The sequence below is a fragment of the Myxocyprinus asiaticus genome, chromosome 18, assembly GCF_019703515.2.
Source record: "Myxocyprinus asiaticus isolate MX2 ecotype Aquarium Trade chromosome 18, UBuf_Myxa_2, whole genome shotgun sequence".
In the NCBI taxonomy this organism is placed as follows: domain Eukaryota; kingdom Metazoa; phylum Chordata; class Actinopteri; order Cypriniformes; family Catostomidae; genus Myxocyprinus; species Myxocyprinus asiaticus.
In genome coordinates, this window is record NC_059361.1 from 33,899,551 (window position 1) to 33,926,059 (window position 26,509).

Consider the following 26,509-nt stretch of genomic DNA (forward strand, 5'->3'; position numbering starts at 1 on the left):
AAGCCAGTTTTCTTTGCAAACATTTTTCAACTTGTATCTGGACTTTAAAGGATTCAGATCTCTTTTTTGTTCAATTTAGTTGTAAGACATCAGTCCACTTTTCATTCGCATAGTTATTTTTTGGAACCCATTCAACTTAAATATTGTTATAATTTGTAAACAAATAATAATGATTATAACAATAAAATATTATTATTATTATTATTATTATTGACTTTTAGAATTTTAAATACAACATTAATATATTTAATCATGCACCTTTAACTTTAAAACCTTCGGGTTTTTATTTTGACATTCTGAAGTGGTATGTAGGCGAGTTCACAGTAGTTTAATTTGCTTATTCAAATTCTGGTCAAATGTTCAGTTCTAAATGCATATTATAAGTGAACCGAACTATGAGCATCTACATCTGAGATACTGTTCTTGTAGCGCTCAAATATTGCGCACCGCTGTGTAGGCTAAAAATAGCCGCGAGTGCATCACCAGCCTGTGCATGAGTTTATGTCAACAGAGCAGCACCATTCACTAACGCGCTGGTGCTGCACATACTATATATTTACTTACTAAACACAGCCTTTTGTGATTCACAGTGCTTTCGCACATCTTCAAGTGGCTTTGAATAAAATGCATGAGTCATATGAACTGCTTTAATGGTGTTTTTATGGTTCTTTTTTGTAATTTTTGGAGCTTGACAGTAACGAACATGACTAACACACAGTATTGGATTTGGATCGGGCTCGTTGGACCGTTACCCGTTCCGTCTAAAAGCTTAAGTATCAGAACCGATACCGATCCAGGTATCGGATCGGTGCATTCTTAGTAATAACCTTGAATAAATGCTTTTTTTTTGTCTCATGAAAGGCATGGAAGAGATTAGAGAAGGCGGAGCATGAGAGGGGCGTGGCTCTTAGAAAAGAGCTGATTCGTCAGGAAAAGCTTGAACTTCTTGCTCAACGATTCGACCATAAGACCACCATGAGGCAGGCTTGGCTAAATGAAAACCAACGTCTCGTCTCACAGGTAAGTAAACATGACAAATTAAGCGTATTGTATGTGTTACATTTAAAGTTCATTGATAGCAAAAAAAGTAGGGATTTAAACTTTGCATTAAAACACTGAGGTCCAACAAACCATTGCAAATCACTGCAAGTATATGACACATTCTCTCCTCAGAAAGTTGTAAAACAATCCTCAATAGTCCTATACCACACATACATTCAGTTATGTTTAATGTGATGTGTATCAAGTACTTTAAACCTGTGCTTTTTCTCAGGATAACTTTGGCTATGACCTGCCAGCAGTAGAAGCAGCCATGAAGAAACACGAGGCGATTGAAGCAGACATCTTTTCGTATGAGGAGCGTATCACTGTGGTGGTGGAGCTGGCTTGTGAGATGGAGTCAGAGGGCTACTATGACATTCGTCGTATCTCGGCACGCAAAGAAAACATCCTCAGCCAGTGGAGTCTTCTGAAGGAGCTGGTGGTGGGACGCAAATCCCGCCTGGAGAAGAACCTGGCCCTGCAGAAGACCTTCCAAGAGATGGTCTACATGATCGATTGGATGGAGGAAATGCAGGTCGGTTAGCTGAGTTTTAGTGGTTCATGATATCAATATGCTTTTTCATTGTGGCACAAATATACAGAAATATACATTACACTAGGGCATGTGAGCGGCGTGGAGAGAGTTGTCACTCTGCTCAAATATTTGCTCAAGTGCGATCGCTCAACTCCAACGCTCAAATTCAAAAGTCATCGCTCTGCTCTTGGAGCAGAGCGGCATGAAATGAGAAAGAATCTAGGCATAATTTCTTTGTCAACATTCTTGTAAAAAAAATTTTGCATCAGGTACATAAAAAATCCCTCGTCATATTGGCATATGAATTTCATTGCTCAAATAACAACTGCACAAACAGTGCCTTGTTGTAGGCAAAAAAAAATAGCCTTGTTTATTTTATATGGGGACGTGGGGTAATGTAACAGCCTAATTACCAGAGCTTCTCATTGAATTTATTCCTGTGCTAATCGTTCATGTCAATAATGTTTCTGGACTTTTTGCGGGCTACGCAATAATACATCATGGTTACTTGTGTAACTCTGTTCCCTGATGGAGGGAACGAGACATTGTGTCAATGTAGTGACACTAGGGGTCACTCTTGGGAGCCCGAGACACCTCTGGTCTTTGATAAAAGGCCAATGAAAATTGGCGAGTGGTATTTGCATGCCACTCCCCCGAACATACGGGTATAAAAGGAGCTGGTATGCAACCACTTATTCAGATTTTCTCTTCGGAGCCGACACAAGGTCTGGCCATTTCAGCGGGTAGTTCAGCGTTGTGGCAGGAGGGACACAACGTCTCGTTCCCTCCATCAGGGAACGGAGTTTACGCAAGTAACCATGACGTTCCCTATCTGTCACTCACTCGATTTTGTGTCAATGTAGTGACATTAGGGGTCCCTATACAAAAAGCCGCAACTGGCTGAACTGTGTTACGTGAACTGGCGGTGTGTGACGGGCAGACAACTGTGTGCCTCATAGCCAGCACACCAGGCCAACACGTAACCTCCCCCAACATAGTTATGAGTGTCAAATGGCCCTTTGGGGACAAGTCGACTACCCAAAAGATAGAGACAGGCTAGCACAGTCGTGGCCTCTTTTCCCCTTCTTTTTTTCCCAATCCCTAAAAAAAGGGGGAATATCCGACTGGGCCCACCAGGTCTAGTCGGGGGGTGTCCCTCCCAAGGGGAGGACACCGTGGAGACCACACCTCGCCCAGAGGGGGGGGGGATATTTAAGTTGAAAATATGTCACATGGTCTTGCCGAACTATGTCGGAAGTATGTCATGTGGAGAAGTCTCATGGTAGATCCTACCCAACGGGGGAGGAGTTACTACAAACATGGAGACTGTGGCAGAGGGGGTTCTGCCCAAGGAAGACGCAGTTTGCCAACAGGGAAATGAATTAGCGGAAGATATACATCGCATGGGGTTACCTTACAGGGAACCGCCACATGCGGAGCACCTACCCCAGAACAGGGCTCTTAGTTAGCACGTGTACTGGGCCGGCAGCGAGTCTCTTCGAAAACTCGACTGCCACAGGGCTCAGAGGAAGTCAACCAGGGAACATAGTTTGTGAACACTACTGGGAATTAATGCTGCACGTCTTCAGCTCAGAGGAGGTGAAAGGCACTATGTGCAAGCGATACACCTGGCTGGCTATTCCGGGCTTATCTGCTTGTATTGCGTGCCACTACCCGGGACAAAACCGGTTCCACCCGGAGGTTGTAGAACCTCGCAAAGGTGTTGGGTGTTGCCCAGCCCACTGCTCTGCAGATGTCTGTTAGAGAGGTACCCCTGGCCAGGGCCCAGGAGGCTGCTACACCCCTGGTAGAATGGGCTCGTAGCCCTACAGGGGGCGGCACGTCCTGGGCATGATATGCCATAGCTATGGCGTCAATGAGCCAGTGGACGATCCTCTGCTTGGAGACAGCGCTTCCTTTCCGCTGTGCACCAAAGCAGACAAAGAGCTGCTCAGAGATCCTAAAGCTCTGTGTGTGACCCAAATAGATGTGTAAAGTGAGCACCGGACACAGCAACGACAGGGCTGGGTCTGCCTCCTCCTGGGGCAGCGCTCGCAGGTTCACCACCTAGTCCCTAAAAGGGGTCATGGGAACCTTGGGCACATAGCCCGGTCGGGGTCTCAAGATCACTTGAGAGTAGCCCGGACCGAACTCCAGGCACGTTTCGCTGACAGAGAACGCTTGCAGTTCTCCTACCCTCTTGATGGAAGTGAGCGCAGTCAGGAGGGCAGTCTTCAAGGAGAGTGCCTTATGCTCAGCTGACTGCAAAGGCTCAAAGGGGGCTCTCTGTAGACCCTGAAGAACTACAGAGAGGTCCCATGTGGGAACGAGGCGCGGTCTGGAGGGGTTCAGCCTCCTGGCACCTCTCAGGAACCTGATAATCAGGTCGTGCTTCCCTAACCTGCTCCTCATCCTCCCTGTCCTTGCAAAGAGTCTGTGCAAGTAGGCTCACTGGGGGAAATGCATATTTGCCGAGAGGTGCCTCGGTCAGGGCGTACCAGAGCGGGCAGTGGGAGGATTCTTGGGAGGCGAACAGGTCTACCTGTGCCTGTCCGAATCGACTCCAGATCAGCTGGACCACCTGAGGGTGGAGTCTCCACTCTCCCCTGAGGGTAACCTGCCGTGACAGCACGTCCAGTGCAGTGTTGAGGTCGCCCGGGATGTGAGTGGCTCGCAGCAACTTGAGGTGCTGCTGACTCCAGAGGAGGAGATGGTAGTTGTGACATACAACGAGAGCACAGACAGCCTTGGCGGTTGACATATGCTACTGTTGCTGTGTTGTCTGTCTGAACTAACACGTGCTTTAATTGCCAACAACTCGAGACAGTTGATGTGCCAACGCAGCTGTGTGTCCATCCATAAGCCGGTGGCTGCGTGCCCATTGCAAACAGTGCCCCAGCCCATTTAGGAGGCATCTGTCGTGACCACGACTTGCCTGGAGACCTGCTCTAGGGGACAGTGACAGACCGGCATGATGACCACGCGATGTGTCCCGTGGCACCATGCCCATCTTGGGATTCGAGTCTGAAGCCAGTGCTGAAGCGGTCTCATATGCATCAACCCGAGCGGGGTGGCCACCGCTGAGGATGCCATATGCCCCAGGAGCCTCTGAAAGAGTTTCAGTGGAACCGCTGTTTTCTGTTTGAACGCCTTCAAACAGGTCAGCACGGACTGTGCGTGCTCGTTCGTGAGGCACGCTGTCAATGAGACTGAGTCCAACTCCAAACCGAGAAAAGAGATGCTCTGAACCGGGAGGAGCTTGCTCTTTTTCCAGTTGACCTGAAGCCCTAATCGGCTGAGGTGCGAGAGGACCAAGTCCCTGTGTGCACACAACATGTCCCGAGAGTGAGCTAGGATTAGCCAATCGTCGAGATAGTTGAGAATGCGAATGCCCACCTTCCTTAACGGGGCAAGAGCTGCCTCTGCGACCTTCGTGAAGATGTGAGGGGACAAGGACAGCCTAAAAGGGAGGACATTGTACTGATACGCCCGACCCTCGAATGCAAACCGCAGGAAGGGTCTGTGTCGAGGTAGAATCGAGACATGAAAGTACGCGTCCTTCAGGTCTACTGCCGCGAACCAATCTTGATGCCGGACGCTCGCCAGAATGCATTTTTGCATCAGCATCTTGAACGGGAGTCTGTGTAAAGCCCGGTTCAGTACTCGCAGATCCAAGATTGGCCGCAACCCACCGCCTTTTTTTGGTACGATGAAGTAGGGTCTGTAAAACCCCTTCTTCATCTCGGCCGGAGGGACAGGTTCTATTGCACCCTTCCGTAGGAGGGTAGCGATCTCCACACATAAGGTAGCAGCATTTTCGTCCTTCACCAAGGTGAAGTGGATACCGCTGAACCTGGGCGAATGCCTGGCGAACCGAATCACGTAGCCGAGTCGGACGGTCCGGACAAGCCATCATGACGGATTGGAAAGTGCAAGCCACGCATCCAAGTTCTGTGTGAGGGGGACCAAAGGGACAACCTCGTCGGACATACCGGCAGGTGGGGCCTCGCGGCGGGGCGGAGCTCGAGGTGCCACACCATGTTGTGGCCGTCATGTGCGGTCATGCTCGCTGAGCTGAATACTACTGTTCATTCACCTGCTGGATCTGACGGCGCATTTCAGCGGCTTCTCCCTCCTCTGCACTGGTGCACTGCAGAGAATGCCCCTGGGCGCTTCAGCAGAAAAACTAGAGAGTATATTTTCTGAAAGAGCATTTTTCCCCTCTAAAAGAGTATATATTTCTCTAAAAGAGCACACACACAGAACGTCTTTTTAAAGACGCGTCTTTTTAAAGATGCTTTTCCGATTGTGTGTTATTCCTGGTTGTGCTCGTTATCTCTCGCCTTCTAACGGTCACGATCACTGTCTTTCGTGTCTGGGCACTGCTCACGTGGAGACAGCGTTCCACCCCAGAGGCTCCCGCCTCAGTCCTTTTACCCACGGGTTTGAGGCCAGCGCGGCTAGCACTGGGGGCGATTTGGGGACCCCAATGGGACCGCCTCCACCGGGTATCCCCCGCGGACCTCCCATTCCCCAGCACGCTCGTCTGCCCCGATCGGGCTTCCGGGTGAGTCCGCCGGCTCGTCTCACGGCGAGTTCGACCTCTTATTCGGAGCCCGCGAAAGTGATGAGCTCTCGAACGCAGCATCGGAGAGTGGGCTCGTCCAGTCGGAAGCCTCAGCTGGGCTCCTCCCTTCGGGGTCAATCGCCCAGTCACAGGCTGATGCGGAGATGACGACATGCTTTCCCGGACAGCCGCGAGTGTCGGTTAGAGTGGATTTCACCGCTCTTCCCTGAACCCTCGCAGCTCGGTGATTGGTTCCTGGGCTCGCGGCGCCGCTCAAAGCCATGCCCCGCCCCGTTCCTTTCTTCCCGGAAGTGCATGAAGAGCTGACAAGGTCGCGGGAGGCACTTTTTACTGCCCTGTCCCGATCTTTTCAGCTTCCCCACTCTCACTACCCTCGATGGTGGGGCGGCCAAGGGTTATTCGGCAATCCCCCGGTGGATAAAGGCGCTCGTGGTGCACTTATGCCCACAGAGCGCCGCCACCTGGTGCGGGTGCCCAAAGCCCCCGTCCAAGGCCTGTAGGTTTACGTCGTCTCTGACGGCCAAGGCCTACGGTGCCGCTGGACAAGCCGCCTCCACCCTGCACGCCATGGCTCTCCTGCAAGTCCGCCAAGGTGCTAAAGGAACTGCACGAGGGTAGTTCCGCCCCGGGATTGATGCAGGAACTGCGCTCGGCGACCGACCTCGCTCTCCGAGCGACGGAGGTCACGGCGCGGTCTCTCGGGCGGACGATGGCCACACTAGTGGTCCAGGAGCGCCACCTTTGGCTCAACCTGGTCGAGATGGGTGAGGCCGACAGGACACGATTCTTTGCTGCCCCCATTTCCCAGGCAGGCCTATTCGGCGACACCGTCGAGGACTTTGCCCAGCAGTTCTTGATGGTAGAGCAGTAGATGGATGCTAGCCAGTTTATCCTGCCCTGGCACGGCTCAAGATCCCACACCCCATCTACTCATCACCGAGGGCGTCCCCCTGCGGTGACTGCACCGGCTCCGCCGCAGCCCACCCCTTCGGCCTGGCCTCGGCGTGGAGCCCACCGCAGGAAGCAGACGCCACCCGTCTCGCGGCCGCCCAGAACCCGTGAAAGGCTTCAAAGCGCCCTTGAGACGGGCGACCCAGGGACAACGAAACCCGCTGCTCTGGAGCTGGTAAGCAGATCTTCATCTTTTTGTTACCTTTTGCATTTAATTGCGCTGCATGCCCAAGTGGCTGTAGTACTCAAGAGCTCAGCAAGAGTGGTTGCCTTGTTCCCTGGGTCACATATCCGGTGTGTACGGCTGTCATCACGACCACCGTCCACCACTCCATTTGGCAGGTTGGCGCTCCAGCGGCGGTCTCCCGCCCTGAGTGCCCAGCTGTGGCACAAATCCACCCCCGATGTGACAGTCTCCACGGGTCACGAGGACAGGCCTCTTCCTCCCCCGTCCAAGGCTGTTCCAGGGTGGTCACAAGGAGCCAGGTAAGTGCTTCGATGTCCTCGGACTCAGCACGGCCACGATGTGGTGTGGCACCTTGAGCTCCGCCCCGCCGCGAGGCCCCACCTGCCGGTACATCCAATGACGTTGTCCCTTTGGTCCCCCTTGCGTGGAACTTGGACGCATGGCTTGCGCTGTCCAGTCCGTCATGAGGGCTGGTCCGGACCGTCTGACTCGGCTGCACGATTCACTTCGCTGGGCATCCGCCCAGGTCCAGCGGTGTCCACTTCACCTTGGTGAAAGACGGAAACGCTGCTACCTTGCGCGGAGATCGCTACCCTCCTACGGAAGGATGTGATAGAACCTGTCCCTCCAGCCGAGATGAAGAAAGGGTTTTACAGCCCCTACTTCATTGTACCGAAAAAAGGCGGTGGGTTGCGGCCAATCTTGGACCTGCGAGTACTGAACCGGGCTTTACACAGACTCCCGTTCAAGATGCTGATGCAAAGACGCATTCTAGCGAGCGTCCGGCATCAAGATTGGTTCGCGGTGGTAGACCCGAAGGATGCGTACTTTCACGTCTTCCTCGACACAGACCCTTCCTGTGGTTCGCGTTCGAGGGTCAGGCGTATCAGTACAAAGTCCTCCCTTTCGGCCTGTCCCTGTCTCCTCGCGTCTTTACGAAGATCTCGATGACTGGCTAATCGTAGCTCACTCTCGAGACGTGTTATGCGCACACAGGGACCTGGTGCTCTCACACCTCAGCCGACTAGGGCTTCGGGTCAGCTGGGAAAAGAGCATGCTCCTCCCGGTTCAGAGCATCTCTTTTCTCGGTTTGGAGTTGGACTCAGTCTCCTTGACGGCGCACCTTATGAACGAGCGCGCCCAGTCGGTGCTGGCCTGTTTGAAGGCATTCAAACAGAAAACAGCGGTTCCACTGAACCTTTTTCAGAGGCTCCTGGAGCATATGGCATCCTCGGCGGTGGCCACCCCGCTCGGGTTGATGCATATGAGGCCGTTTCAGCACTGGCTCCAGACTCGAGTCCCGAGACGGGCATGGCACCACGGGACACACCGCGTGGCCATTACGCCGGTCTGTCACCATCTTTTCAGCCCATGGACCGACCTCTCGTTTCTACGAGCAGGTGTTCCCCTAGAACTGGTCTCCAGGTGCATCGTGGTCACGACAGACGCCTCCAAAACGGGCTGGGGCGCTGTTGGCAACGGGCACGCAGCCGCCGGCCTCTGGACGGGTCTGCGGCTGCGTTGGCACATCAACTGCCTCGAGTTACTTGCAATTCTGCTCACCCTGCGGAGGTTCCGGCCGTTGATCCAGGGCAAGCACATGCTAGTTCGGACAGACAGCACGGCAGCGGTAGCATATGTCAACCGCCAAGGCGGTCTGCACTCCCGCTGTATGTCACAACTCACCCGCCGTCTCCTCCAATGGAGTTAGCAGCACCAAGTCGCTGCAAGCCACTCACATCCCGGGCAACCTCAACACTTCGGCGGACGCGCCGTCACAACAGGTTACCCTCAAGGGAGAGTGGAGACTCCACCTTCAGGTGGTCCAGCTGATTTGGAGTCGATTCGGTCAGGCACAGGTGCAACTGGTCGCCTCCCAAGAATCCTCCCCACTGCCCGCTCTGGTACGCCCTACTGAGGCCTTCCTCGGCATAGACGCGCTGGCAGACAGCTGGTCCCCTGGCATTCGCAAATATGCGTTTTCCCCCAGTGAGCCTGCTCGCACAGACCCTGTGCAAGGTCAGGGAGAACGAGGAGAAGGTCGTCCTGGTAAGCACCCTACTGGCCCACCCAGACGTGGTGCTCGGACCTCACGCTCCTCGCGACAGCTCCCCCTGGGCAAATTCCCCTGAGGAAGGACCTTCTTTCTCAGGGAAGGGGCACCATCCGGCACCCGCGCCCAGACCTCTGGAATCTCCATGTCTGGCCCCTGGACGGGACGCGTTCACTCAGGCTAGGGCTCCCTCTATGAGGCGCCTGTATGCCTTTAAGTGGCATCTGTTCGCTAAGTGTCGGGAAGACCCCCAGAGGTGCGCAGTCAGATCAGTGCTTTCCTTCCTGCAAGAGAGGTTGGAAGGGAGGCTGTCCCCTTCCACCTTGAAGGTGTACGTTGCTGCCATAGCAGCACACCACGACGCAGTCGACGGTAAGTCCTTAGGGAAGCATGATCTGATCATCAGGTTCCTAAGAGGCGCCAGGAGGCTGAATCCCTCCAGGCCGCGCCTCGTTCCCTCATCGGACCTCTGTAGTTTTTCAGGGTCTACAGAGAGCCCCCTTTGAGCTTTGCAGTCAGCCGAGCTTAAGGCACTCTCCTTGAAGACTGCCTTCCTGACTGCGCTCACTTCCATCAAGAGGGTAGGTGACCTGCAAGCGTTTTCTGTCAGCGAAACGTGCCTGGAGTTTGGTCCGGGCTATTCTCACGTTATCCTGAGACCCCCGACCGGGCTATGTGCCCAAGGTTCCCACCACTCCTTTTAGGGACCAGGTGGTGAACCTGCAAGCACTGCCCCAGGAGGAGGCAGACCCAGCCCTGTCGTTGCTGTGTCCGGTGTGCGCTTTAAGCATCTATTTGGATCGCACGCAGAGCTTTAGAATCTCTGAGCAGCTCTTTGCCTGCTTTGGTGCACAGCGGAAAGGAAGCGCTGTCTCCAAGCAGAGGATCGCCCACTGGCTTTTTGATGCCATATCTATGGCATATCTCGCCCAAGACATGCTGCCCCCGGTAGGGCTACGAGCCCATTCTACCCATGGTGTAGCGGCTTCTTGGGCCCTGGCCAGAGGTGCCTCTCTAACAGACATTTGTAGATCAGCGGGCTGGGCAACACCCAACACCTTTGCAAGGTTCTACAACCTCCGGGTGGAACCGATTTCATCCCAGGTAGTGGCACGCAACACAAGCGGATAAGCCCGGGATAGCCGGCCGGGTGTATCGCTTGCACATAGCGCCTTCCACCTCCTTTTGAGCTGAAGACGTGCGCTGTTAATTCCCAGTTGCATTCACAAAAGTTGTTCCCTGGTTGACTTTCTCCGAGCCCTGTGGCAGTCGAGTTTTTTGAGAGACTCACTGCCGGCCCAGTACACGCGCTAACTAAGAGCCCGGTTCTGGGGTAGGTGCTCCGCATGTGGCGGTTCCCTGTAAGGCTAACCCCATGCGATCTATATCTTCCGCTAATTCGTTTCCCTGCTGGCAAACTGCATCTTCCTTGGGCAGAGCCCCTCTGCCCCAGTCTCCATGTTTGTAGTAACTCCTCCCCCATTGGGCAGGATCTACCTTGATGGCTCTCCATATGGTTGGAAAGACCATGTGATGTATTCTTCCACTTAAATATCCCCCCCTCTCTTGGGGCGAGGTGTGGTCTCCGCGGTGTCCTCCCCTTGGGAGGGACACCCCCCGACTAGACCTGGCGGCCCAGTCGGATAATCCCCCTTCTTTTTTAGGGAGTGGAAAAAGAGAAGGGGAAAGAGGCCACGACTGGGTTAAGCCTGTCTCTATCTCTGGGTAGTCGACTTGTCCCCAAAAAGGGCCGTTCGACACTCATAACTGTGTTGGGGGAGGTTACGTGTCGACCTGGTGTGCTGGCTATGAGGCACAAAGCAAGTCTGCCCACCACACACCGCCAGTTCACGTAACACAGTTCAGCCTTGTGGCGTTTTGTATAGGGACCCCTAGTGTCACTACATCGACACCAACGTCGAGTGAGTGACAGATAGGGAACGTCATGGTTACTGGTGTAACCTCCGTTCCCTGATGGAGGAAACGAGACGTTGGTCCCTCCTGCCACAATGCTGAACTACCCGCTGAAATGGCCGGACCTTATATCGGCTCCTCAGCGTAAAACCTGAATGAGTGGTTGCATACCAGCTCCTTTTATACCCGTATGTTCGGGGGAGTGGCATGCAAATACCACTCGCCAATTTTCATTGGCCTTTTATCAAAGACCAGAGGTGTCTCAGGCTCCCAAGAGTGACCCCTAGTGTCACTACATCGACACCAACGTCTCGTTCCCTCCATCAGGGAACGGAGGTTATACCAGTAACCATGACGTTTTTTACCCCAATGACAAATAGTTTCTTCTTGTTTTAAGCATAAACCCCAGGAAATGTTGGTAGATTTATCTGAAAACAAGACTAAATATCTCATTTCATTTTGCTTCTCAAGTATTATTTTCTTGTTTTAAGGATGTTAAAATATTTTTACTGGAAAATAAGAAAAAAATACTTTTTGCAGTGTGGGGTCTAACAATCACACTGAAAATTAGATTTTTGGGCGGATTTATTTTGTTTAAACCTGGAAATAAACAGAAACTTTTGAAAAATGTAAAACAAAGGAAAATTGTAATGTATAATGAAGAAGAAATATTCCAGATTCTGCACTATTTCTTGGCCAATAAGCAAATTTCTGACATTGACCATATTAACTCCTTTGTACAAAAGGTCAGATTTTCTGGTTTCCATTGAAACACACAAAGATGATCTCTGGAACATTCTCAAATCATGCTGTATAACATGGGTCATTAGCAAAAAGGAGACATACTAAATAATGAAAGAAATTTGAAATTCACAAATTTTTGTATTAAATAAGAAAAGACTACAAAATTGAAGCATTTTCACTGTACATTACAGCACATAAATATTGTTAATTGTTTGATTTTGTGAATTGGAAGAAATAACTGCTAATACATTCTGTTTCATTTTTCTTTTTTATTATGACATGTATGATCAATAGCCTCTTCTTTATGGCATTCATACTTGTGTTCACTATCAAGACTAGATCAAATGAACTTAGGGCCATTCTTGACCAAAGTGCCATATTCTCACTGCAGGTTAAGCTGCTCTCTAAGGACTATGGTAAACACCTTCTTGAGGTGGAGGACATGCTTCAGAAACAAAGTTTACAGGAGGCAGACATCACAATACAGGCTGATAGAGTTCAAATACTCAACACTGCAGCTCTCAAATTCACCACAATCAAAGGTAAGATGATAAATATTGTCTCAGGGACACTTTCTGGGGTCAAAACATGATGACAGATTGTGGTGTGGACATTACTGGGTGTGTTTCTTCCAATGAGGTGTTCGGAGACCTCTGCAGGGTAGAGTGTGTAAAATAATCTAAACTTTTAAAATGCACCACAAGAGGGCCAGAATGGATTCTTTTGAAACTCTTTTGAGTTCGCACTCCTTGTAGGTTAAAAGGAATAGTTCACCCACAAATTAAAATTGGCATTTACTCACCCTGATGCCATTTCAAACCTGTTTGAGGTTCTTTCTTCTGTGAAAACAAAAGCAGAATGTGCAAAAGGAAAAGTTGAATGTTCACACTGCTTTAAAGCATCCACTGACTGGCGCTGTCAAGCTCCAAAAAGGACAAAAAAGCACAGTACCATAAAAGTAGTCCGTACAACTCATATGCTATATTTCAAGACTTCTGAAGCAATATGGTAGCTTTATGTTAGGGAATAGATTCCAATGACGCTAAACATCAAGATTTTTGCAAGACTGTTTTTTTTTTTTTTGCACAACTAATTGCAATTAGTACAAGTGCAAATGAGATTTGAGAGCTGTGGCAGATGGCAAGATTTTTAGTGAATAACCATTTCAATTTCAGTCTTTTCTTCACATAAAGCTATCATATAGCTTCAGAACAATTAGAATACACCACACAAGTTGTATGGACTACTTTTCTGGTTCTTTAATAGTGTATTTTTGTCCTTTTGGAGCTCGACAGCCCCTGGTCACTATATGCTTTTATTACAAGGAAAAGAGCAGCATGAAAATTCGGTTAAAAATCTCCTTTTGTATTTCGTATAATAAAAAAGTTGTATGGGTTTGGAACGAGTATAATATGTATAATTTCTTTAAAAATAAACAGTATATTATATTTGCAGTGTTGGGTAAAAACGGATAACATGTAATCTGGATTGTGTAATCCGAATTAAAAAAATCTACTACTTGTAATTAGATTATATTACATTTTGAAATATGTGTAGTCAGATTATTGTTACTTTTATGGATTACATGATTACATTTTTTATTAAATTACCAATCGGCCAACAGCAATAAGTGGTGCATAATTTATTGAGGAATTGCCTAAATTACAAAAATTCAAATGCCCTGTATTTATTTGTGGATTTTATTGTGAGCTTTAAGTGCAGTGTATTTTAATACATGCACATATGGTTAGATGATACATATTTATTAAATAAATGCTGAGTTGTTTTGTATTTGCACCCTGCATAGAAAATAATGTTTTAAGTGTTTCAAACAGGCCTGTGTCCACTTGTCGATTATTCTAGACACTTTTCTTTAAAAACACATTTTGTAAACTAACATTTCCGAGGTGTCAGTAAAGTGCAATTTTGTTCTTTTGAAAGAATGCAAATGCATTTTGGCCAATGGCAGAATTCAATGTACTATAAAATCCTTTACTCATATTCTCAGACATTTACAGAAATATACTACAATTAACAATTTTAACTGCTCTGTGATGTTGATTTTGACCAATTTTGCCCTTTCTCTTTCCTCTTTGTCTTGCTCAGGTTACCAGCCATGTGACCCTCAGGTCATTTGTAACCGGGTCAGCCATGTAAACACCTGCCTGGAAGAGTTAAAGCAGCTGGCTGCAAAGCGACGGTCAGAGCTGGAAGATTCACGCGAATTATGGGCCTTCATCCAAGAGGTGGAGGAATCTGAGGCTTGGATTCGGGAGAAGACCTCAATTTTGGCCACTCAGAGCTGTGGAAAAGACCTGAGCAGCGTCCTGCGACTGCTGCAGAAGCACAAAACTTTGGCTGGAGAACTGCTGGCCCGCCGAGCCCTGCTTCAGCAGACCATGAAGAAGGGCAAGCAGATCCTCACCCAGAAGAGCTTTGGTACAGCAGGAATACAAGAGCGACTGATGGAGGCCATGGCAGAGTGGAAGAGACTGGAAGACCAGGCTGCACAGAGGCTGTGTAACCTACAAGAGGCACTAGACTTTTTTCAATTCAGCACAGAGACGGACGATCTACTAGTTTGGCTTCAAGATGCATATCGGCTTGTTTCTAGCGAGGACTTTGGACACGACGAGTACTCCACGCAGTCGCTCCTTAAAAAGCACAGAGGTGTGCGAGACAGTATTGACAAACACCGCGGTCAAGTAGTAAGCCTTCGAAAACATATGGTTGCATTGCCGTTGGATTATCGGGAGCTGGATGAGGTGCGAGCACGTATGGCAGAGACGGAGCAGCTCTATACAGAGGTGGCTGAAGTCGCCGTGTTGCGGCAGCAGTGGTTGCATGACGCACTGGCCGTGTATCGCATGTTTAGCGAGGTAAACGCCTGTGAGGTGTGGATCGATGAGAAGGAGCAGTGGCTGAATAAAATGGATGTTCCGGAGAGACTAGAAGATGTGGAGGTGGTAGCACACAGGTAGAAAATCTCACCAGTGGTTGCTTGCCTTCAGCGGCCCCAAAAACTATTTGGACACTTCACCCAAAAATTACAATTCTGTCTTAACTTACCCTAATGTTGCTCCAAACCTTTATGACTTAGGAGATATTGGAAGAATCTTCAAACAGCTTTTTGCCATATAATGGGCCCTTTTCACAGACTGTTGATCTGATGATGCGTTGGCGACTTATTAAGTAGCATAACTATATGATTACTCTTAATTTATAACATCATTCTTTGTGTCATATTACCCTAGCTTAATAAAGCTAGTCAACACTGCAGTGATGGGGTTGGACGTCAGTAGCATCAAACTTCATTGGTCTTGCGTGTCTCATGACTAAACAGCATGGCGTCGTATAGTCGCCACTTGGTTTATTAGATTTTGTTATCTAATACAATGACATCCATATATTTTTAAGTGTACCGTAACATTACATTTTAAATACTTGTAATCAGATTGCAGGTACTGACTTTCAATTAAAGTAATTACTTTTAAGTACATTACTTGTGCTAAAGTAATATGTACTGTTTAATACATTTAAAATATGAATTCATATGTACGTCTGTTAGCGTTTCTGTGAAAGCTGATGGATGTGCGACAATGAATGAGGAAATATAGACATTTTGAATTTGAGCGGAAAACCATACACTTTTCTTGGAAAAGGGATTTAGAAAGTAACTTAAAAGTAAAATAATTAGTAATGTGATTAGTTTACTAGTTATTAGTTTAGTTATTAGATCAGTAAAGTAATCATCTGTAGAGAAGTAATTTGTAGTGGTTTATTAATTTGAGTAACTTACCCAAAACTGTACATATGTGAATAAAACAATAAAATACAGGAAAAATGAATAACCAAACAAAGGGAAAAAAGCTACATACTATTTACTACTCAAAGGCCAATGAATATAGATAAGTCTTAAGACATGTTTAAAACATGTCATGAGTTGACAAGAAAAGATTTTAAGTATTGTTTTCAAAGGAATCTAACTAAATTTAGTGGGCTTTAGTTATGCTTAAACAAGAAAAACGTCATGGTTACTGGTATAACCTCCGTTCCCTGATGGAGGGAACGAGACGTTGGTGTCGATGTAGTGACACTAGGGGTCACTCTTGGGAGCCCGAGACACCTCTGGTCTTTGATTAAAGGCCAATGAAAATTGGTGAGTGGCATTTGCATGCCACTCCCCCGGACATACGGGTATAAAAGGAGCTGGTATGCAACCACTCATTCAGGTTTTATGCTGAGGAGCCGATATAAGGTCCGGCCATTTCAGCGGGTAGTTCAGCGTTGTGGCAGGAGGGACCTACGTCTCGTTCCCTCCATCAGGGAACGGAGGTTACACCAGTAACCATGACGTTCCCTATCTGTCACTCACTCGACGTTGGTGTCGATGTAGTGACACTAGGGGTCCCTATACAAAACGCCACAAGGCTGAACTGTGTTACATGAACTGGCGGTGTGTGGTGGGCAGACTTGCTGTGTGCCTCATAGCCAGCACACCAGGTCGACACGTAACCTCCCCCAACACAGTTATGAGTGTCGAACGGCCCTTTTTGGGGACAAGTCGACTACCCAAAGATAGAGACAGGCTTAACCCAGTCGTGGCCTCTTTTCCCCTTCTCTTTTTCCACTCCCTAAAAAAGAAGGGGGATTATCCGACTGGGCCGCCAGGTCTAGTCGGGGGGTGTCTCTCCCAAGGGGAGGACACCGGAGACCACACCTCGCCCCAAGAGAGGGGGGGGGATATTTAAGTGGAAGAATACGTCACATGGTCTTTCCAACCATGTGGAGAGCCTTCAAGGTAGATCCTGCCCAATGGGGGAGGAGTTACTACAAACATGGAGACTGGGGCAGAAGGGCTCTGCCCAAGGAAGACGCAGTTTGCCAGCAGGGAAACGAATTAGCGGAAGATATAGATCGCATGAGGTTAGACTTACAGGGAACCGCCACATGCGGAGCACCTACCCCAGAACCGGGCTCTTGGTTAGCACGTGTACTTGGCCGGCAGCGAGTCTCTCCGAAAACTCGACTGCCACAGGGCTCGGAGGAAGTCAACCAGGGAACAAATTTTGTGAACACTACTGGGAATTAACGGTGCACGTCTTCAGCTCAAAAGGAGGTGGAAGGCGCTATGTGCAAGCGATACACCCGGCCGGCTATCCCGGGCTTATCCGCTTGTGTTGCGTGCCACTACCTGGGATGAAACCAGTTCCACCCGGAGGTTGTAGAACCTTGCAAAGGTGTTGGGTGTTGCCCAGCCCGCTGCTCTGCAAATGTCTGTTAGAGGCGCACCTCTGGCCAGGGCCCAAAAAGCCGCTACACCACGGGTAGAATGGGCTCGTAGAATGGGCTTTCCCTGAAAAAGAAGGTCCTTCCTCAGGGGAATTTGCCAGGGGGGAGCTGTCACGAGGAGCGTAAGGTCCGAGCACCACGTCTGGGCGGGCCAGTAGGGTGCTTACCAGGACGACCTGCTCCTCATCCCCCCGACCTTGCACAGTGTCTGTACAAGCAGGCTCACTGGGGGAAACGCATATTTGCGAATGCCAGGGGACCAGCTGTGTGCCAGCACATCTATGCCGAGGGAGGCCTCGGTCAGGGCGTACCAGAGCGGGCAGTGGGGAGGATTCTTGGGAGGCGAACAGGTGCACCTGTGCCTGTCGAATCGACTCCAAATCAGCTGGACCACCTGAAAGTGGAGCCTTCACTCTCCCCTGAGGGTAACCTGTTGTGACGGCGCGTCCGCCGTAGTGTTGAGGTTGCCCGGGATGTGAGTGGCTTGCAGTGACTTGAGGTGCTGCTGACTCCAGAGGAGGAGACAGCGGGCGAGTTGTGACATACAACGAGAGCGCAAACCACATTGGCAGTTGACATATGCTACCGTTGTCGTGTTGTCTGTCTGAACTAACACGTGCTTGCCCTGGATCAATGGCCAAAACCTCCGCAGGGTGAGCAGAATTGCCAGTAACTAGAGGCAGTTGATGTGCCAATACAGGCACGAACCTGTCCAGATGCCCGTTGCAAACAGCGCCCCAGCCTGTTTTGGAGGCATCTGTCGTGACCACGACACACCTGGAGACCAGTTCTAGGGGAACACCTGCTCGTAGAAATGAGAGGTCGGTCCAAGGGCTGAAAAGACGGTGACAGACTGACGTAATGGCCACGCGGTGTGTCCCGTGGTGCCATGCCCGTCTCGGGACTCGAGTCTGGAGCCAGTGCTGAAACAGCCTCATATGCATCAACCCGAGCGGGGTGGCCACCGCCGAGGATGCCATATGCCCCAGGAGCCTCTGAAAAAGTTTCAGTGGAACCGCTGTTTTCTGTTTGAACGCCTTCAAACAGGCCAGCACCAACTGGGCACGCTCGTTCGTAAGGCGCGCCGTCAAGGAGACTGAGTCCAACTCCAAACCGACAAAAGAGATGCTCTGAACCGGGAGGAGCTTGCTCTTTTCCCAGTTGACCCGAAGCCCTAGTCGGCTGAGGTGCGAGAGCACCAGGTCCCTGTGTGCGCATAACACGTCTCGAGAGTGAGCTACGATTAGCCAGTCGTCGAGATAGTTGAGAATGCGAATGCCCCCTTAACGGGGCAAGGGCAGCCTCTGCGATCTTCGTAAAGACGTGAGGAGACAGGGAAAGGCCGAAAGGGAGGACTTTGTACTGATACGCCTGACCCTCGAACGTGAACCGCAGGAAGGGTCTGTGTCGAGGAAGGATCGAGACGTGAAAGTACGCATCCTTCAGGTCTACCGCCGCAAACCAATCTTGATGCCGGACGCTCGCTAGAATGCGTCTTTGCATCAGCATCTTGAACGGGAGTCTGTGTAAAGCCCGGTTCAGTACTCGCAGGTCCAAGATTGGCCGCAACCCACCACCTTTTTTCGGTACGATGAAGTAGGGGCTGTAAAACCCTTTCTTCATCTCGGCTGGAGGGACAGGTTCTATCGCGTCCTTCCGTAGGGGGGTAGCGATCTCCGCGCAAGGTAGCAGCGTTTTCGTCTTTCACCAAGGTGAAGTGGGACCGCTGAACCTGGGCGGATGCCCGGCGAAGTGAATCGCGCAGCCGAGTCGGACGGTCCGGATCAGCCCTCGTGATGGATTGGAAAGCGCAAGCCATGCGTCCAAGTTCCGCGCAAGGGGGACCAAAGGGACAACGTCATCGGATGTACCGGCAGGTGGGGCCTCGCGGCGAGGCGGAGCTCGAGGTGCCACACCACGTCATGGCCGTGCTGAGTCTAAGGACATCGAAGCACTTACCTGGCTCCTTGTGACCACCCCCGGAACAACCTAGGATGGGGGAGGAAGAGACCTGTCCTCGTGACCCGTGGAGACTGTCACATCGGGGGTGGATTTGTGCCACAGCTGGGCGCTCAGGGGCAGGAGACCAACCTGCCAAATGGAGTGGTGGACGGTGGTCGTGATGACAGCCGTACACACCGGATACGTGACCCAGGGAACAAGGAAACCGCTCTTGCTGAGCTCTTGAGTACAGCAGCCACTTGGGCATGCAGCGCAATTAAATGCAAAAGGTAAGAAAAAGATTGAAGATCTGCTTACCAGCTCCAGAGCAGCGGGTTTCGTTGTCCCTGGGTCGCCCGTCTCAAGGGCGCTTTGAAGCCTTTCACGGGTTCTGGGCGGCCGCGAGATGGGTGGCGTCTGCTTCCTGCGGTGGGCTCCACGCCGGGGCCGGGCCGAAGGGGCGGGCTGTGGCGGAGCCAGTGCAGTCACCGCAGGGGGACACCCTTGGCGATGAGTAGATGGGGTGCGGGATCTTGAGCCGCGCTGGGGCAGGATATGCCCGACTAGAATCCATCTACTGCTCTACCATCGAGAGCTGCTGGGCAAAGTCCTCGACGGTGTCGCCGAATAGGTCCACCTGGGAAATGGGGGCAGCAAGGAATCATGTCTTGTCGGCCTCACCCATCTCGACCAGGTTGAGCCAAAGGTGGCGCTCTTGGACCACTAGTGTGGCCATCGTCCGCCCGAGAGGCCGCGCCGTCGCTCGGAGAGCAAGGTCAGTAGCCGAGCGCAGTTCCTGCATCAATCCCGGGGCGGAACTACCCTCGTGCAGTTCCTTTAGCGCCTTGGTGGACTTGCAGGAGAGCCATGGCGTGCAGGGCGGAGGCGGCTTGTCCAGCGGCACCGTAGACCTTGGCCGTCAGAGACGACGTAAACCTACAGGCCTTGGACGGGGGCTTTGGGCACCCGCGCCAGGTGGCGGCGTTCTGCGGGCATAGGTGCACCGCGAGCGCCTTTATCCACCGGGGGATTGCCGAATAGCCCTTGGCCACCCCACCATTGAGGGAAGTGAGGGCGGGGAAGCTGAAAAGATCGGGACCGGGCAGTAAAAAGTGCCTCCCACGAACTTGTCAGCTCTTCATGCACTTCCGGGAAGAAAGGAACAGGGGCGGGGTGTGGCTTTGAGCGGCGCCGCGAGCCCAGAAACCAATCACCGAGCCGCGAGGGTTCAGGGAAGAGCGGTGAAATCCACTCTAACCAACGCTCGCGGCTGCCCGGGAAAGCATGTCATCATCTCCGCATCAGCCTGTGACTGGGCAATCGACCCCGAAGGGAGGAGCCCAGCTGAGGCTTCCGACTGGACAAGCCTGCTCTCCGATGCTGCGCTCGAGAGCTCATCACTTTCGCGGGCTCCGAATAAGAGGTCGAACTCGCCGTGAGACGAGCCGGCGGACTCACCCGGAAGCCCGATCGGGGCAGACGAGCGTGCTGGGGAATGGGAGGTCCGCGGGGGGATACCCAGCGGAGGCGGTCCCATTGGGGTCCCCAAATTGCCCCCAGTGCTAGCCGTGCTGGCCTCAAACCCGTGGGCAAAAGGACCGAGGCGGGAGCCTCTGGGGTGGCTCACTTTCTTACGAAGGCGAGCCGCGACCGCAACGTTGCCATGGACATATTCTCGCAATGAGAACATGACCATCCACGAACGCTGTCTCCGCATGAGCAGTGCCCAGACACGAAAGACAGTGATCTTGACCATTAGAAGGCGAGAGATAACGAGCACAACCAGGAATAACACACAATTGGAGAAGCATCTTTAAAAAGACGCGTCTTTAAAAAGACGTTCCGTGTGTGCGCTCTTTTAGAGAAATATATACTCTTTTAGAGGGGAAAAATGCTCTTTCAGAAAATATACTCTCTAGTTTTTCTGCCGAAGCGCCCAGGGGCGTTCTCTGCAGTGCACCAGTGCAGAGGAGGGAGAAGCCGCTGAAATGCGCCGTCAGATCCAGCAGAGGTGAATGAACAGTAGTATTCAGCTCAATGAGCATGACCGTTCGGCTCCGAAGAGAAAATCTGAATGAGTGGTTGCATACCAGCTCCTTTTATATCCGTATGTCCGGGGGAGTGGCATGCAAATACCACTCGCCAATTTTCATTGGCCTTTTATCAAAGACCAGAGGTGTCTCGGGCTCCCAAGAGTGACCCCTAGTGTCACTACATCGACACCAACGTCGAGTGAGTGACAGATAGGGAACTATTTGCCAAATGGGATAAGAAAAAATAACAATTCAAGTTGATTTTTCTTTCCACATTGGCACATTGTTTTTCTGGTTACATGCAAAAATTGCACAAAATTTTGCTAAATTTCTCCAATTTTTTTATTTATTTTTTTACTGGAAAACAATACAAACATATTGAGTAAAAAAGATTATTTTTGTCTCCGCAACACTAAAATCCACAGAGAAAGAGCCAATTTCCTGGACACAAAAGTATAATGAAGTGTTAAATGTTTTGTAAATTTAGTATATAGTGGGAAGTAACTTGCACATCTTTGTATGTTAGGTTTGAGAGCTTGGACCAGGAGATGAACAGCCTAATGAGCAGAATACTGGATGTTAATCAGATCGTCCAGCAGCTTTTAGACAGCGGCCACCCCAGTTCCACCGAAGTCAGGGGATGTCAAGACCACCTGAACAACAGGTAACACCAGCCACATTAAGTAAACTATTTAACAAAGGGTTAGTTTAAAACCAAACATGTCCAAAATTAAAGATCCTCAGCTTTCAACAAAGCACTGTTCAAATATTTCACTGGCCAATTCTGTTTGTTATCTGTTTCTTACCCTCATAATGTACGTGTTACTAAGCACGTTATTAAGTCTTTCCTTACCCTGATATGTTTTTGTTTTCAATTTGATTTAATTTGTTTTATCATTTTGAAATTGTTTCATCCAGAAAACCCTACACATTCCTTTGATTGCTGTTATCACTTTTACAATAATACACAACTCTGCATGGGTGTCTATGAGCAGCTGGTTTCATAAGCTTTCACTGAAACAAGCTGTGACGTATGTGTGAAAAACTCCAGTGACCGTTTTAGGCCGACCCTGGCATAAATAGCCTCTAGCAATGTGCGGCCATCTGCTGTGGCTGCCACATACAGTGTGTGCCTGACCCGTCTCAAAACAACACATTATGGGCCATACCCGAACACATTCTGTGTTTTGTTTAAGCTGTAGTATTTTTTTATATTTAATACCACAGCCTGTTTAGAAGACTTTTCTTTGTAGTTTACTGTGTGTTAGGTCATGATATTGTGTTCTTAGTGCTTGAGCAGTGACCCACTGGTGCGCCTTTGGAGTATTTTTGTGTTTGTTTGTGTGGGTGGGTCGTTGAGGTTTGTGTATGTGTTATCCATGGATTGAGAATGATTCAGACTGAGTCATGTTTTTGGAACGGAGTCAGTTTTACTATCCGTACACATGGGCAAGATAGATAGGGGTCAGGAAAAGCCATATATCTTGCAAGTAAAATGAAAATGTCAGTTTAGCTATACCCCTCCTTTGAAAGCCCCATGAAATAGTTTGAAGAATGCAATTGTTCTTTACCGTAATACATTATTTTGAAACAAGAGTATTGATGGGCTTTTCTTTTTTTTTTTATTGCTAACAGCCTTTATTTTACTACACAGAAAAAACATAATTTGCTACATTTTATTGGTAGTCAAAAGCAAATTATATTTACCATATACACTGATCAGACACAACATTAAAACCACCTGCCTAATATTGTGTAGATCCCCCTCGTGCCGCCAAAACAGTGCCAACTGGCATCTCAGAATAGCATTCTGAGATTATATTCTTCTCACCAAAATTTTACAGAGCAGTTATCTGAGTTACCATAGACTTTATCAGTTCGAACCAGTCTGGCCATTCTCTGTTGACCTCTCTCATCAACAAGACATTTCCATCCACAGAACTGCCACTCACTGGATGTTTTTTGTTTTTGGCACCATTCTGAGTAAATTCTAGAGACTGTTGTGTGTAAAAATCCCAGGAGATCAGCAGTTACAGAAATACTCAAACCAGCCCGGCTGGCACCAACAATCATCCATGCAACTATCTAATCAGCCAATCGTGTGGCAGCAGTGCAGTGTATAAAATCATGCAGATATGGGTCAGGAGCTTCAGTTCATATTCACATCAACCATCAGAATGGGGGAAAAATGTGATCTCAGTGATTTGGACCGTGGCATGATTGTTGGTGCCAGATGGGCTGGTTTGAGTATTTCTGTAACTGCTGATCTCCTGGGAAATGCCTTTGATGAGAGAGGTCAACAGAGAATGGCCAGAATGTTTTGCTTTGGAGATGCGGGATGGCACTGTTTTGGCGGCACGAGGGGGACCTACACAATATTAGGCATGTGGTTTTAATGTTGTGGCTGATCGGTGTAATTTAGGGGGAAAAGACATTCTTTGTACTGGACAAAAAAATTGCCATCAATTCATTTAGTCCATTTTGCCATTTTAAATTTCATTTTAAAGAGATAATTCACCCACAAATTGAAATTCTGTAATTATGTGCTCACACTTATGTTGTTCCAAATTCATATGACTTTCTTCTGTGAAACTCAACAGTAAATATTTTAAAGAATGTTGCAATCACTGATTTCCATAAAATAGCAGTTGATAGTGACTCACTTTAAAGCTTAAAGGTGCACTCAGTAACTTTTGTGTCATCTTGGACATACACTGACTCCTAGCGGCTTGGATTCAGCATCATTTAAAATCAATAGTTTTCAGTTTCAGATGTCATTGTAGAAATTTAGTATTCGCAGTCAGCAATGATTATTTTAATCAATGAGTAAAAGTGTCAAATAACAGGGCAGTTACTGAGATTAAGATTCTAACATGGCAGCCACCATGTGTGGACCCTCTCCATGTAGAATAAAAACAGCTTTTATAAGGTTACTGATATGACTGGAGTCTTAATTTTAATGTGAGTGGTCATGATTTACTACATATATTGCAAAATTATAATGCATGTCTTTAGGAGTTAAACTTTTTTAATGAGGAACAAATTACTGGGTGCACCTTTAAAAAAAGCACCCAAAAGTGTCAAAAATTAATCCATGGGATGTGACTCATGCATCAAGTTTTCTAAAAGCACCATCATCACTTTGTACAATGAACAGACTGAATTTTAAGTAATTATTCACTCTCAAATCAAATAAAATCATTTATAAATTAATGTAAACAGCGCAAAAAATCCAATATGGCAACACGTCAGTATCTATTCCTGTAAAGTCCATTGTAAATGTGTATAATTGCTAAAAGTGCATCAACTTTTAGTAGTACACTAGCATATAGACTAAAAGCCACAAAATTCCAATTATGATTTAATTTGGGTCTCTACAGACAATGACAGATGAAATCCAGACAATGAAAAAAATGGCAAACATTTTTCTTTGTGCGTATGATAGGTGGAACCGTATCGTTGAGCTGGTTGAGCAGAAGAAAGATCACCTGGACTCTATCCTACGAATTCAGAACTACTTACTGGAATGCACAGAGATCAAATCCCAGATTCAGGAAAAGCGGAAAGCCATAGATGCCACACAGTATGTGGGAAGTGACCTGGGCAGCGTTCTGGCCCTGCAGCGCCGGCTCTCCACCATGGAGGGCGCTCTTGCGGTTCTTGAGCCCAAACTTATTCACCTCCAGGAGGAGGCAGAGGAACTCGCCACATCCCATCCAGACAAGTCAGTAGACATCCTGGTTCCCTTTGAGGGCATCAGCGTGGAGTGGGAGGAACTGAAACGGACATTGCAAGGTTGTGAGGACTCCTTAACCGTCGCTGGTCGCTTGCAACAGTTCATTCAAGACTTGGACTCATTCCTCACCTGGTTGGTGCAAACCCAAACTGCTGCTGCCTCAGATGAGCTTCCCAATGTGTTAGAGGATGCAGAGCGGCTAATTAATCAACACGCTGCGCTTAAAGAGGAGATAGGAAGATATGAAGAGGACTATGAGCGCCTTCAGGCTGTGAACGAGCTTTTGGAGTCCGAGGAAGCCCCATTACCTCATGGAGCCCTGCAGCAGTGGCTGCACAAGCTGGACGTGGGCTGGAACAAGCTGCTGGAGATGTGGGAGAGCAGAAGAGAGGTGCTGGTGCAAGCTCATATCTTCCATCTCTTCCTGAGGGATGTCAAGCAGGCCGAGGCCTTCCTCAATAACCAGGTGAAACCCATCACACCAATGCCAACTGCACAATTCACACATAAAATTTGAAATATATTTTTATGGTAGCATAGGAATAGTTAAAAAATTTTTTTTTAAATGTTTAAGATGAAGTGTGTAATTTCTAGACCTTACCTGCATCACAATTTGAGACATTGTTGAGATCTCTTTTGAAACGCTTAAAGTAACATAAAGTTTGACATTATTGGAGTCTTTTTCTCAGGATAAAACCTGACAAGCGGGAAACTTGTGCAGAAATCTCCACTGGCCTTTCCATTTTATCTCATTGCTGTCTAGTAGAAACTTCTCAAACATCTAATTTGTTATTATTATTATTATTATTACATATGGGTTCAGATATAGCAGGGAATTAGCAGACAAATGCATCTGAGTGATATTTTTTGGGGCCATATCTGTAAATGTCCGGGGCTTCAGGGCAGTTAAAGGTCATTTCTCAGTTTTTATTCAGAGACAATTGCTGGTTTTATGTTAGGTCATTGCTTTATAAAAAATATCTTAAATTCAGTTTAAATGTCAGAGGGTATGCATTTCATTAACCCTATCTGGGTGTATGTTTGAAGATGTGTCTGTTCTGGTTTGCTTAAAGCTCGCAGTGGCTTTAAGCCAATGCCTGCAGGCACAGAATAAGAACCCTCTGTATCCTCACTTTTATACATGTCATTGAGTGTGAACTGGTTTGCATTAAGTACACATGGCAGTGACATTCATTAGCCTCTTGTCCCTTTAATGTCTGAGCTTCAGCTTTCTGCATGGAAACATTGTCATGAGAACTGAACAATGGAAGATTAGGGTTTTAAGGATAGTATCATTACCATAGTTTTGTTAGAATCCTGCCTTCTGTCTGGTTTCTTGTTTACTGGCAGGATCCTGACACGTATATACTGTTGTTTCTTTTCTGTTGTTTTGTTTCCATGTGTTCCACTGCCCTGCCTGTTTCTGTTCTCAGTCTTGTTCCCTGACCTCGCCCCTTTGTTTCTCTGAACTTCTGTTCATTTGCTCCACCTGCC

The 26,509-nt window shown here is 48.8% G+C and overlaps 1 protein-coding gene across 1 annotated transcript in view; it reads left to right on the forward strand.

Moving 5' to 3' along the window:
• LOC127455738 (spectrin beta chain, non-erythrocytic 4-like) overlaps nt 1–26,509 on the forward strand; it is a 124,454-nt gene that overhangs the window by 40,182 nt on the left and 57,763 nt on the right. The window contains exons 11-16 of the mRNA XM_051723823.1: nt 862–1,020; nt 1,274–1,576; nt 12,405–12,555; nt 14,120–14,990; nt 21,806–21,943; nt 24,725–25,481. Coding sequence (XP_051579783.1) covers nt 862–1,020; nt 1,274–1,576; nt 12,405–12,555; nt 14,120–14,990; nt 21,806–21,943; nt 24,725–25,481 — 2,379 coding nt within the window. The remainder of the gene's footprint in view (nt 1–861; nt 1,021–1,273; nt 1,577–12,404; nt 12,556–14,119; nt 14,991–21,805; nt 21,944–24,724; nt 25,482–26,509) is intronic.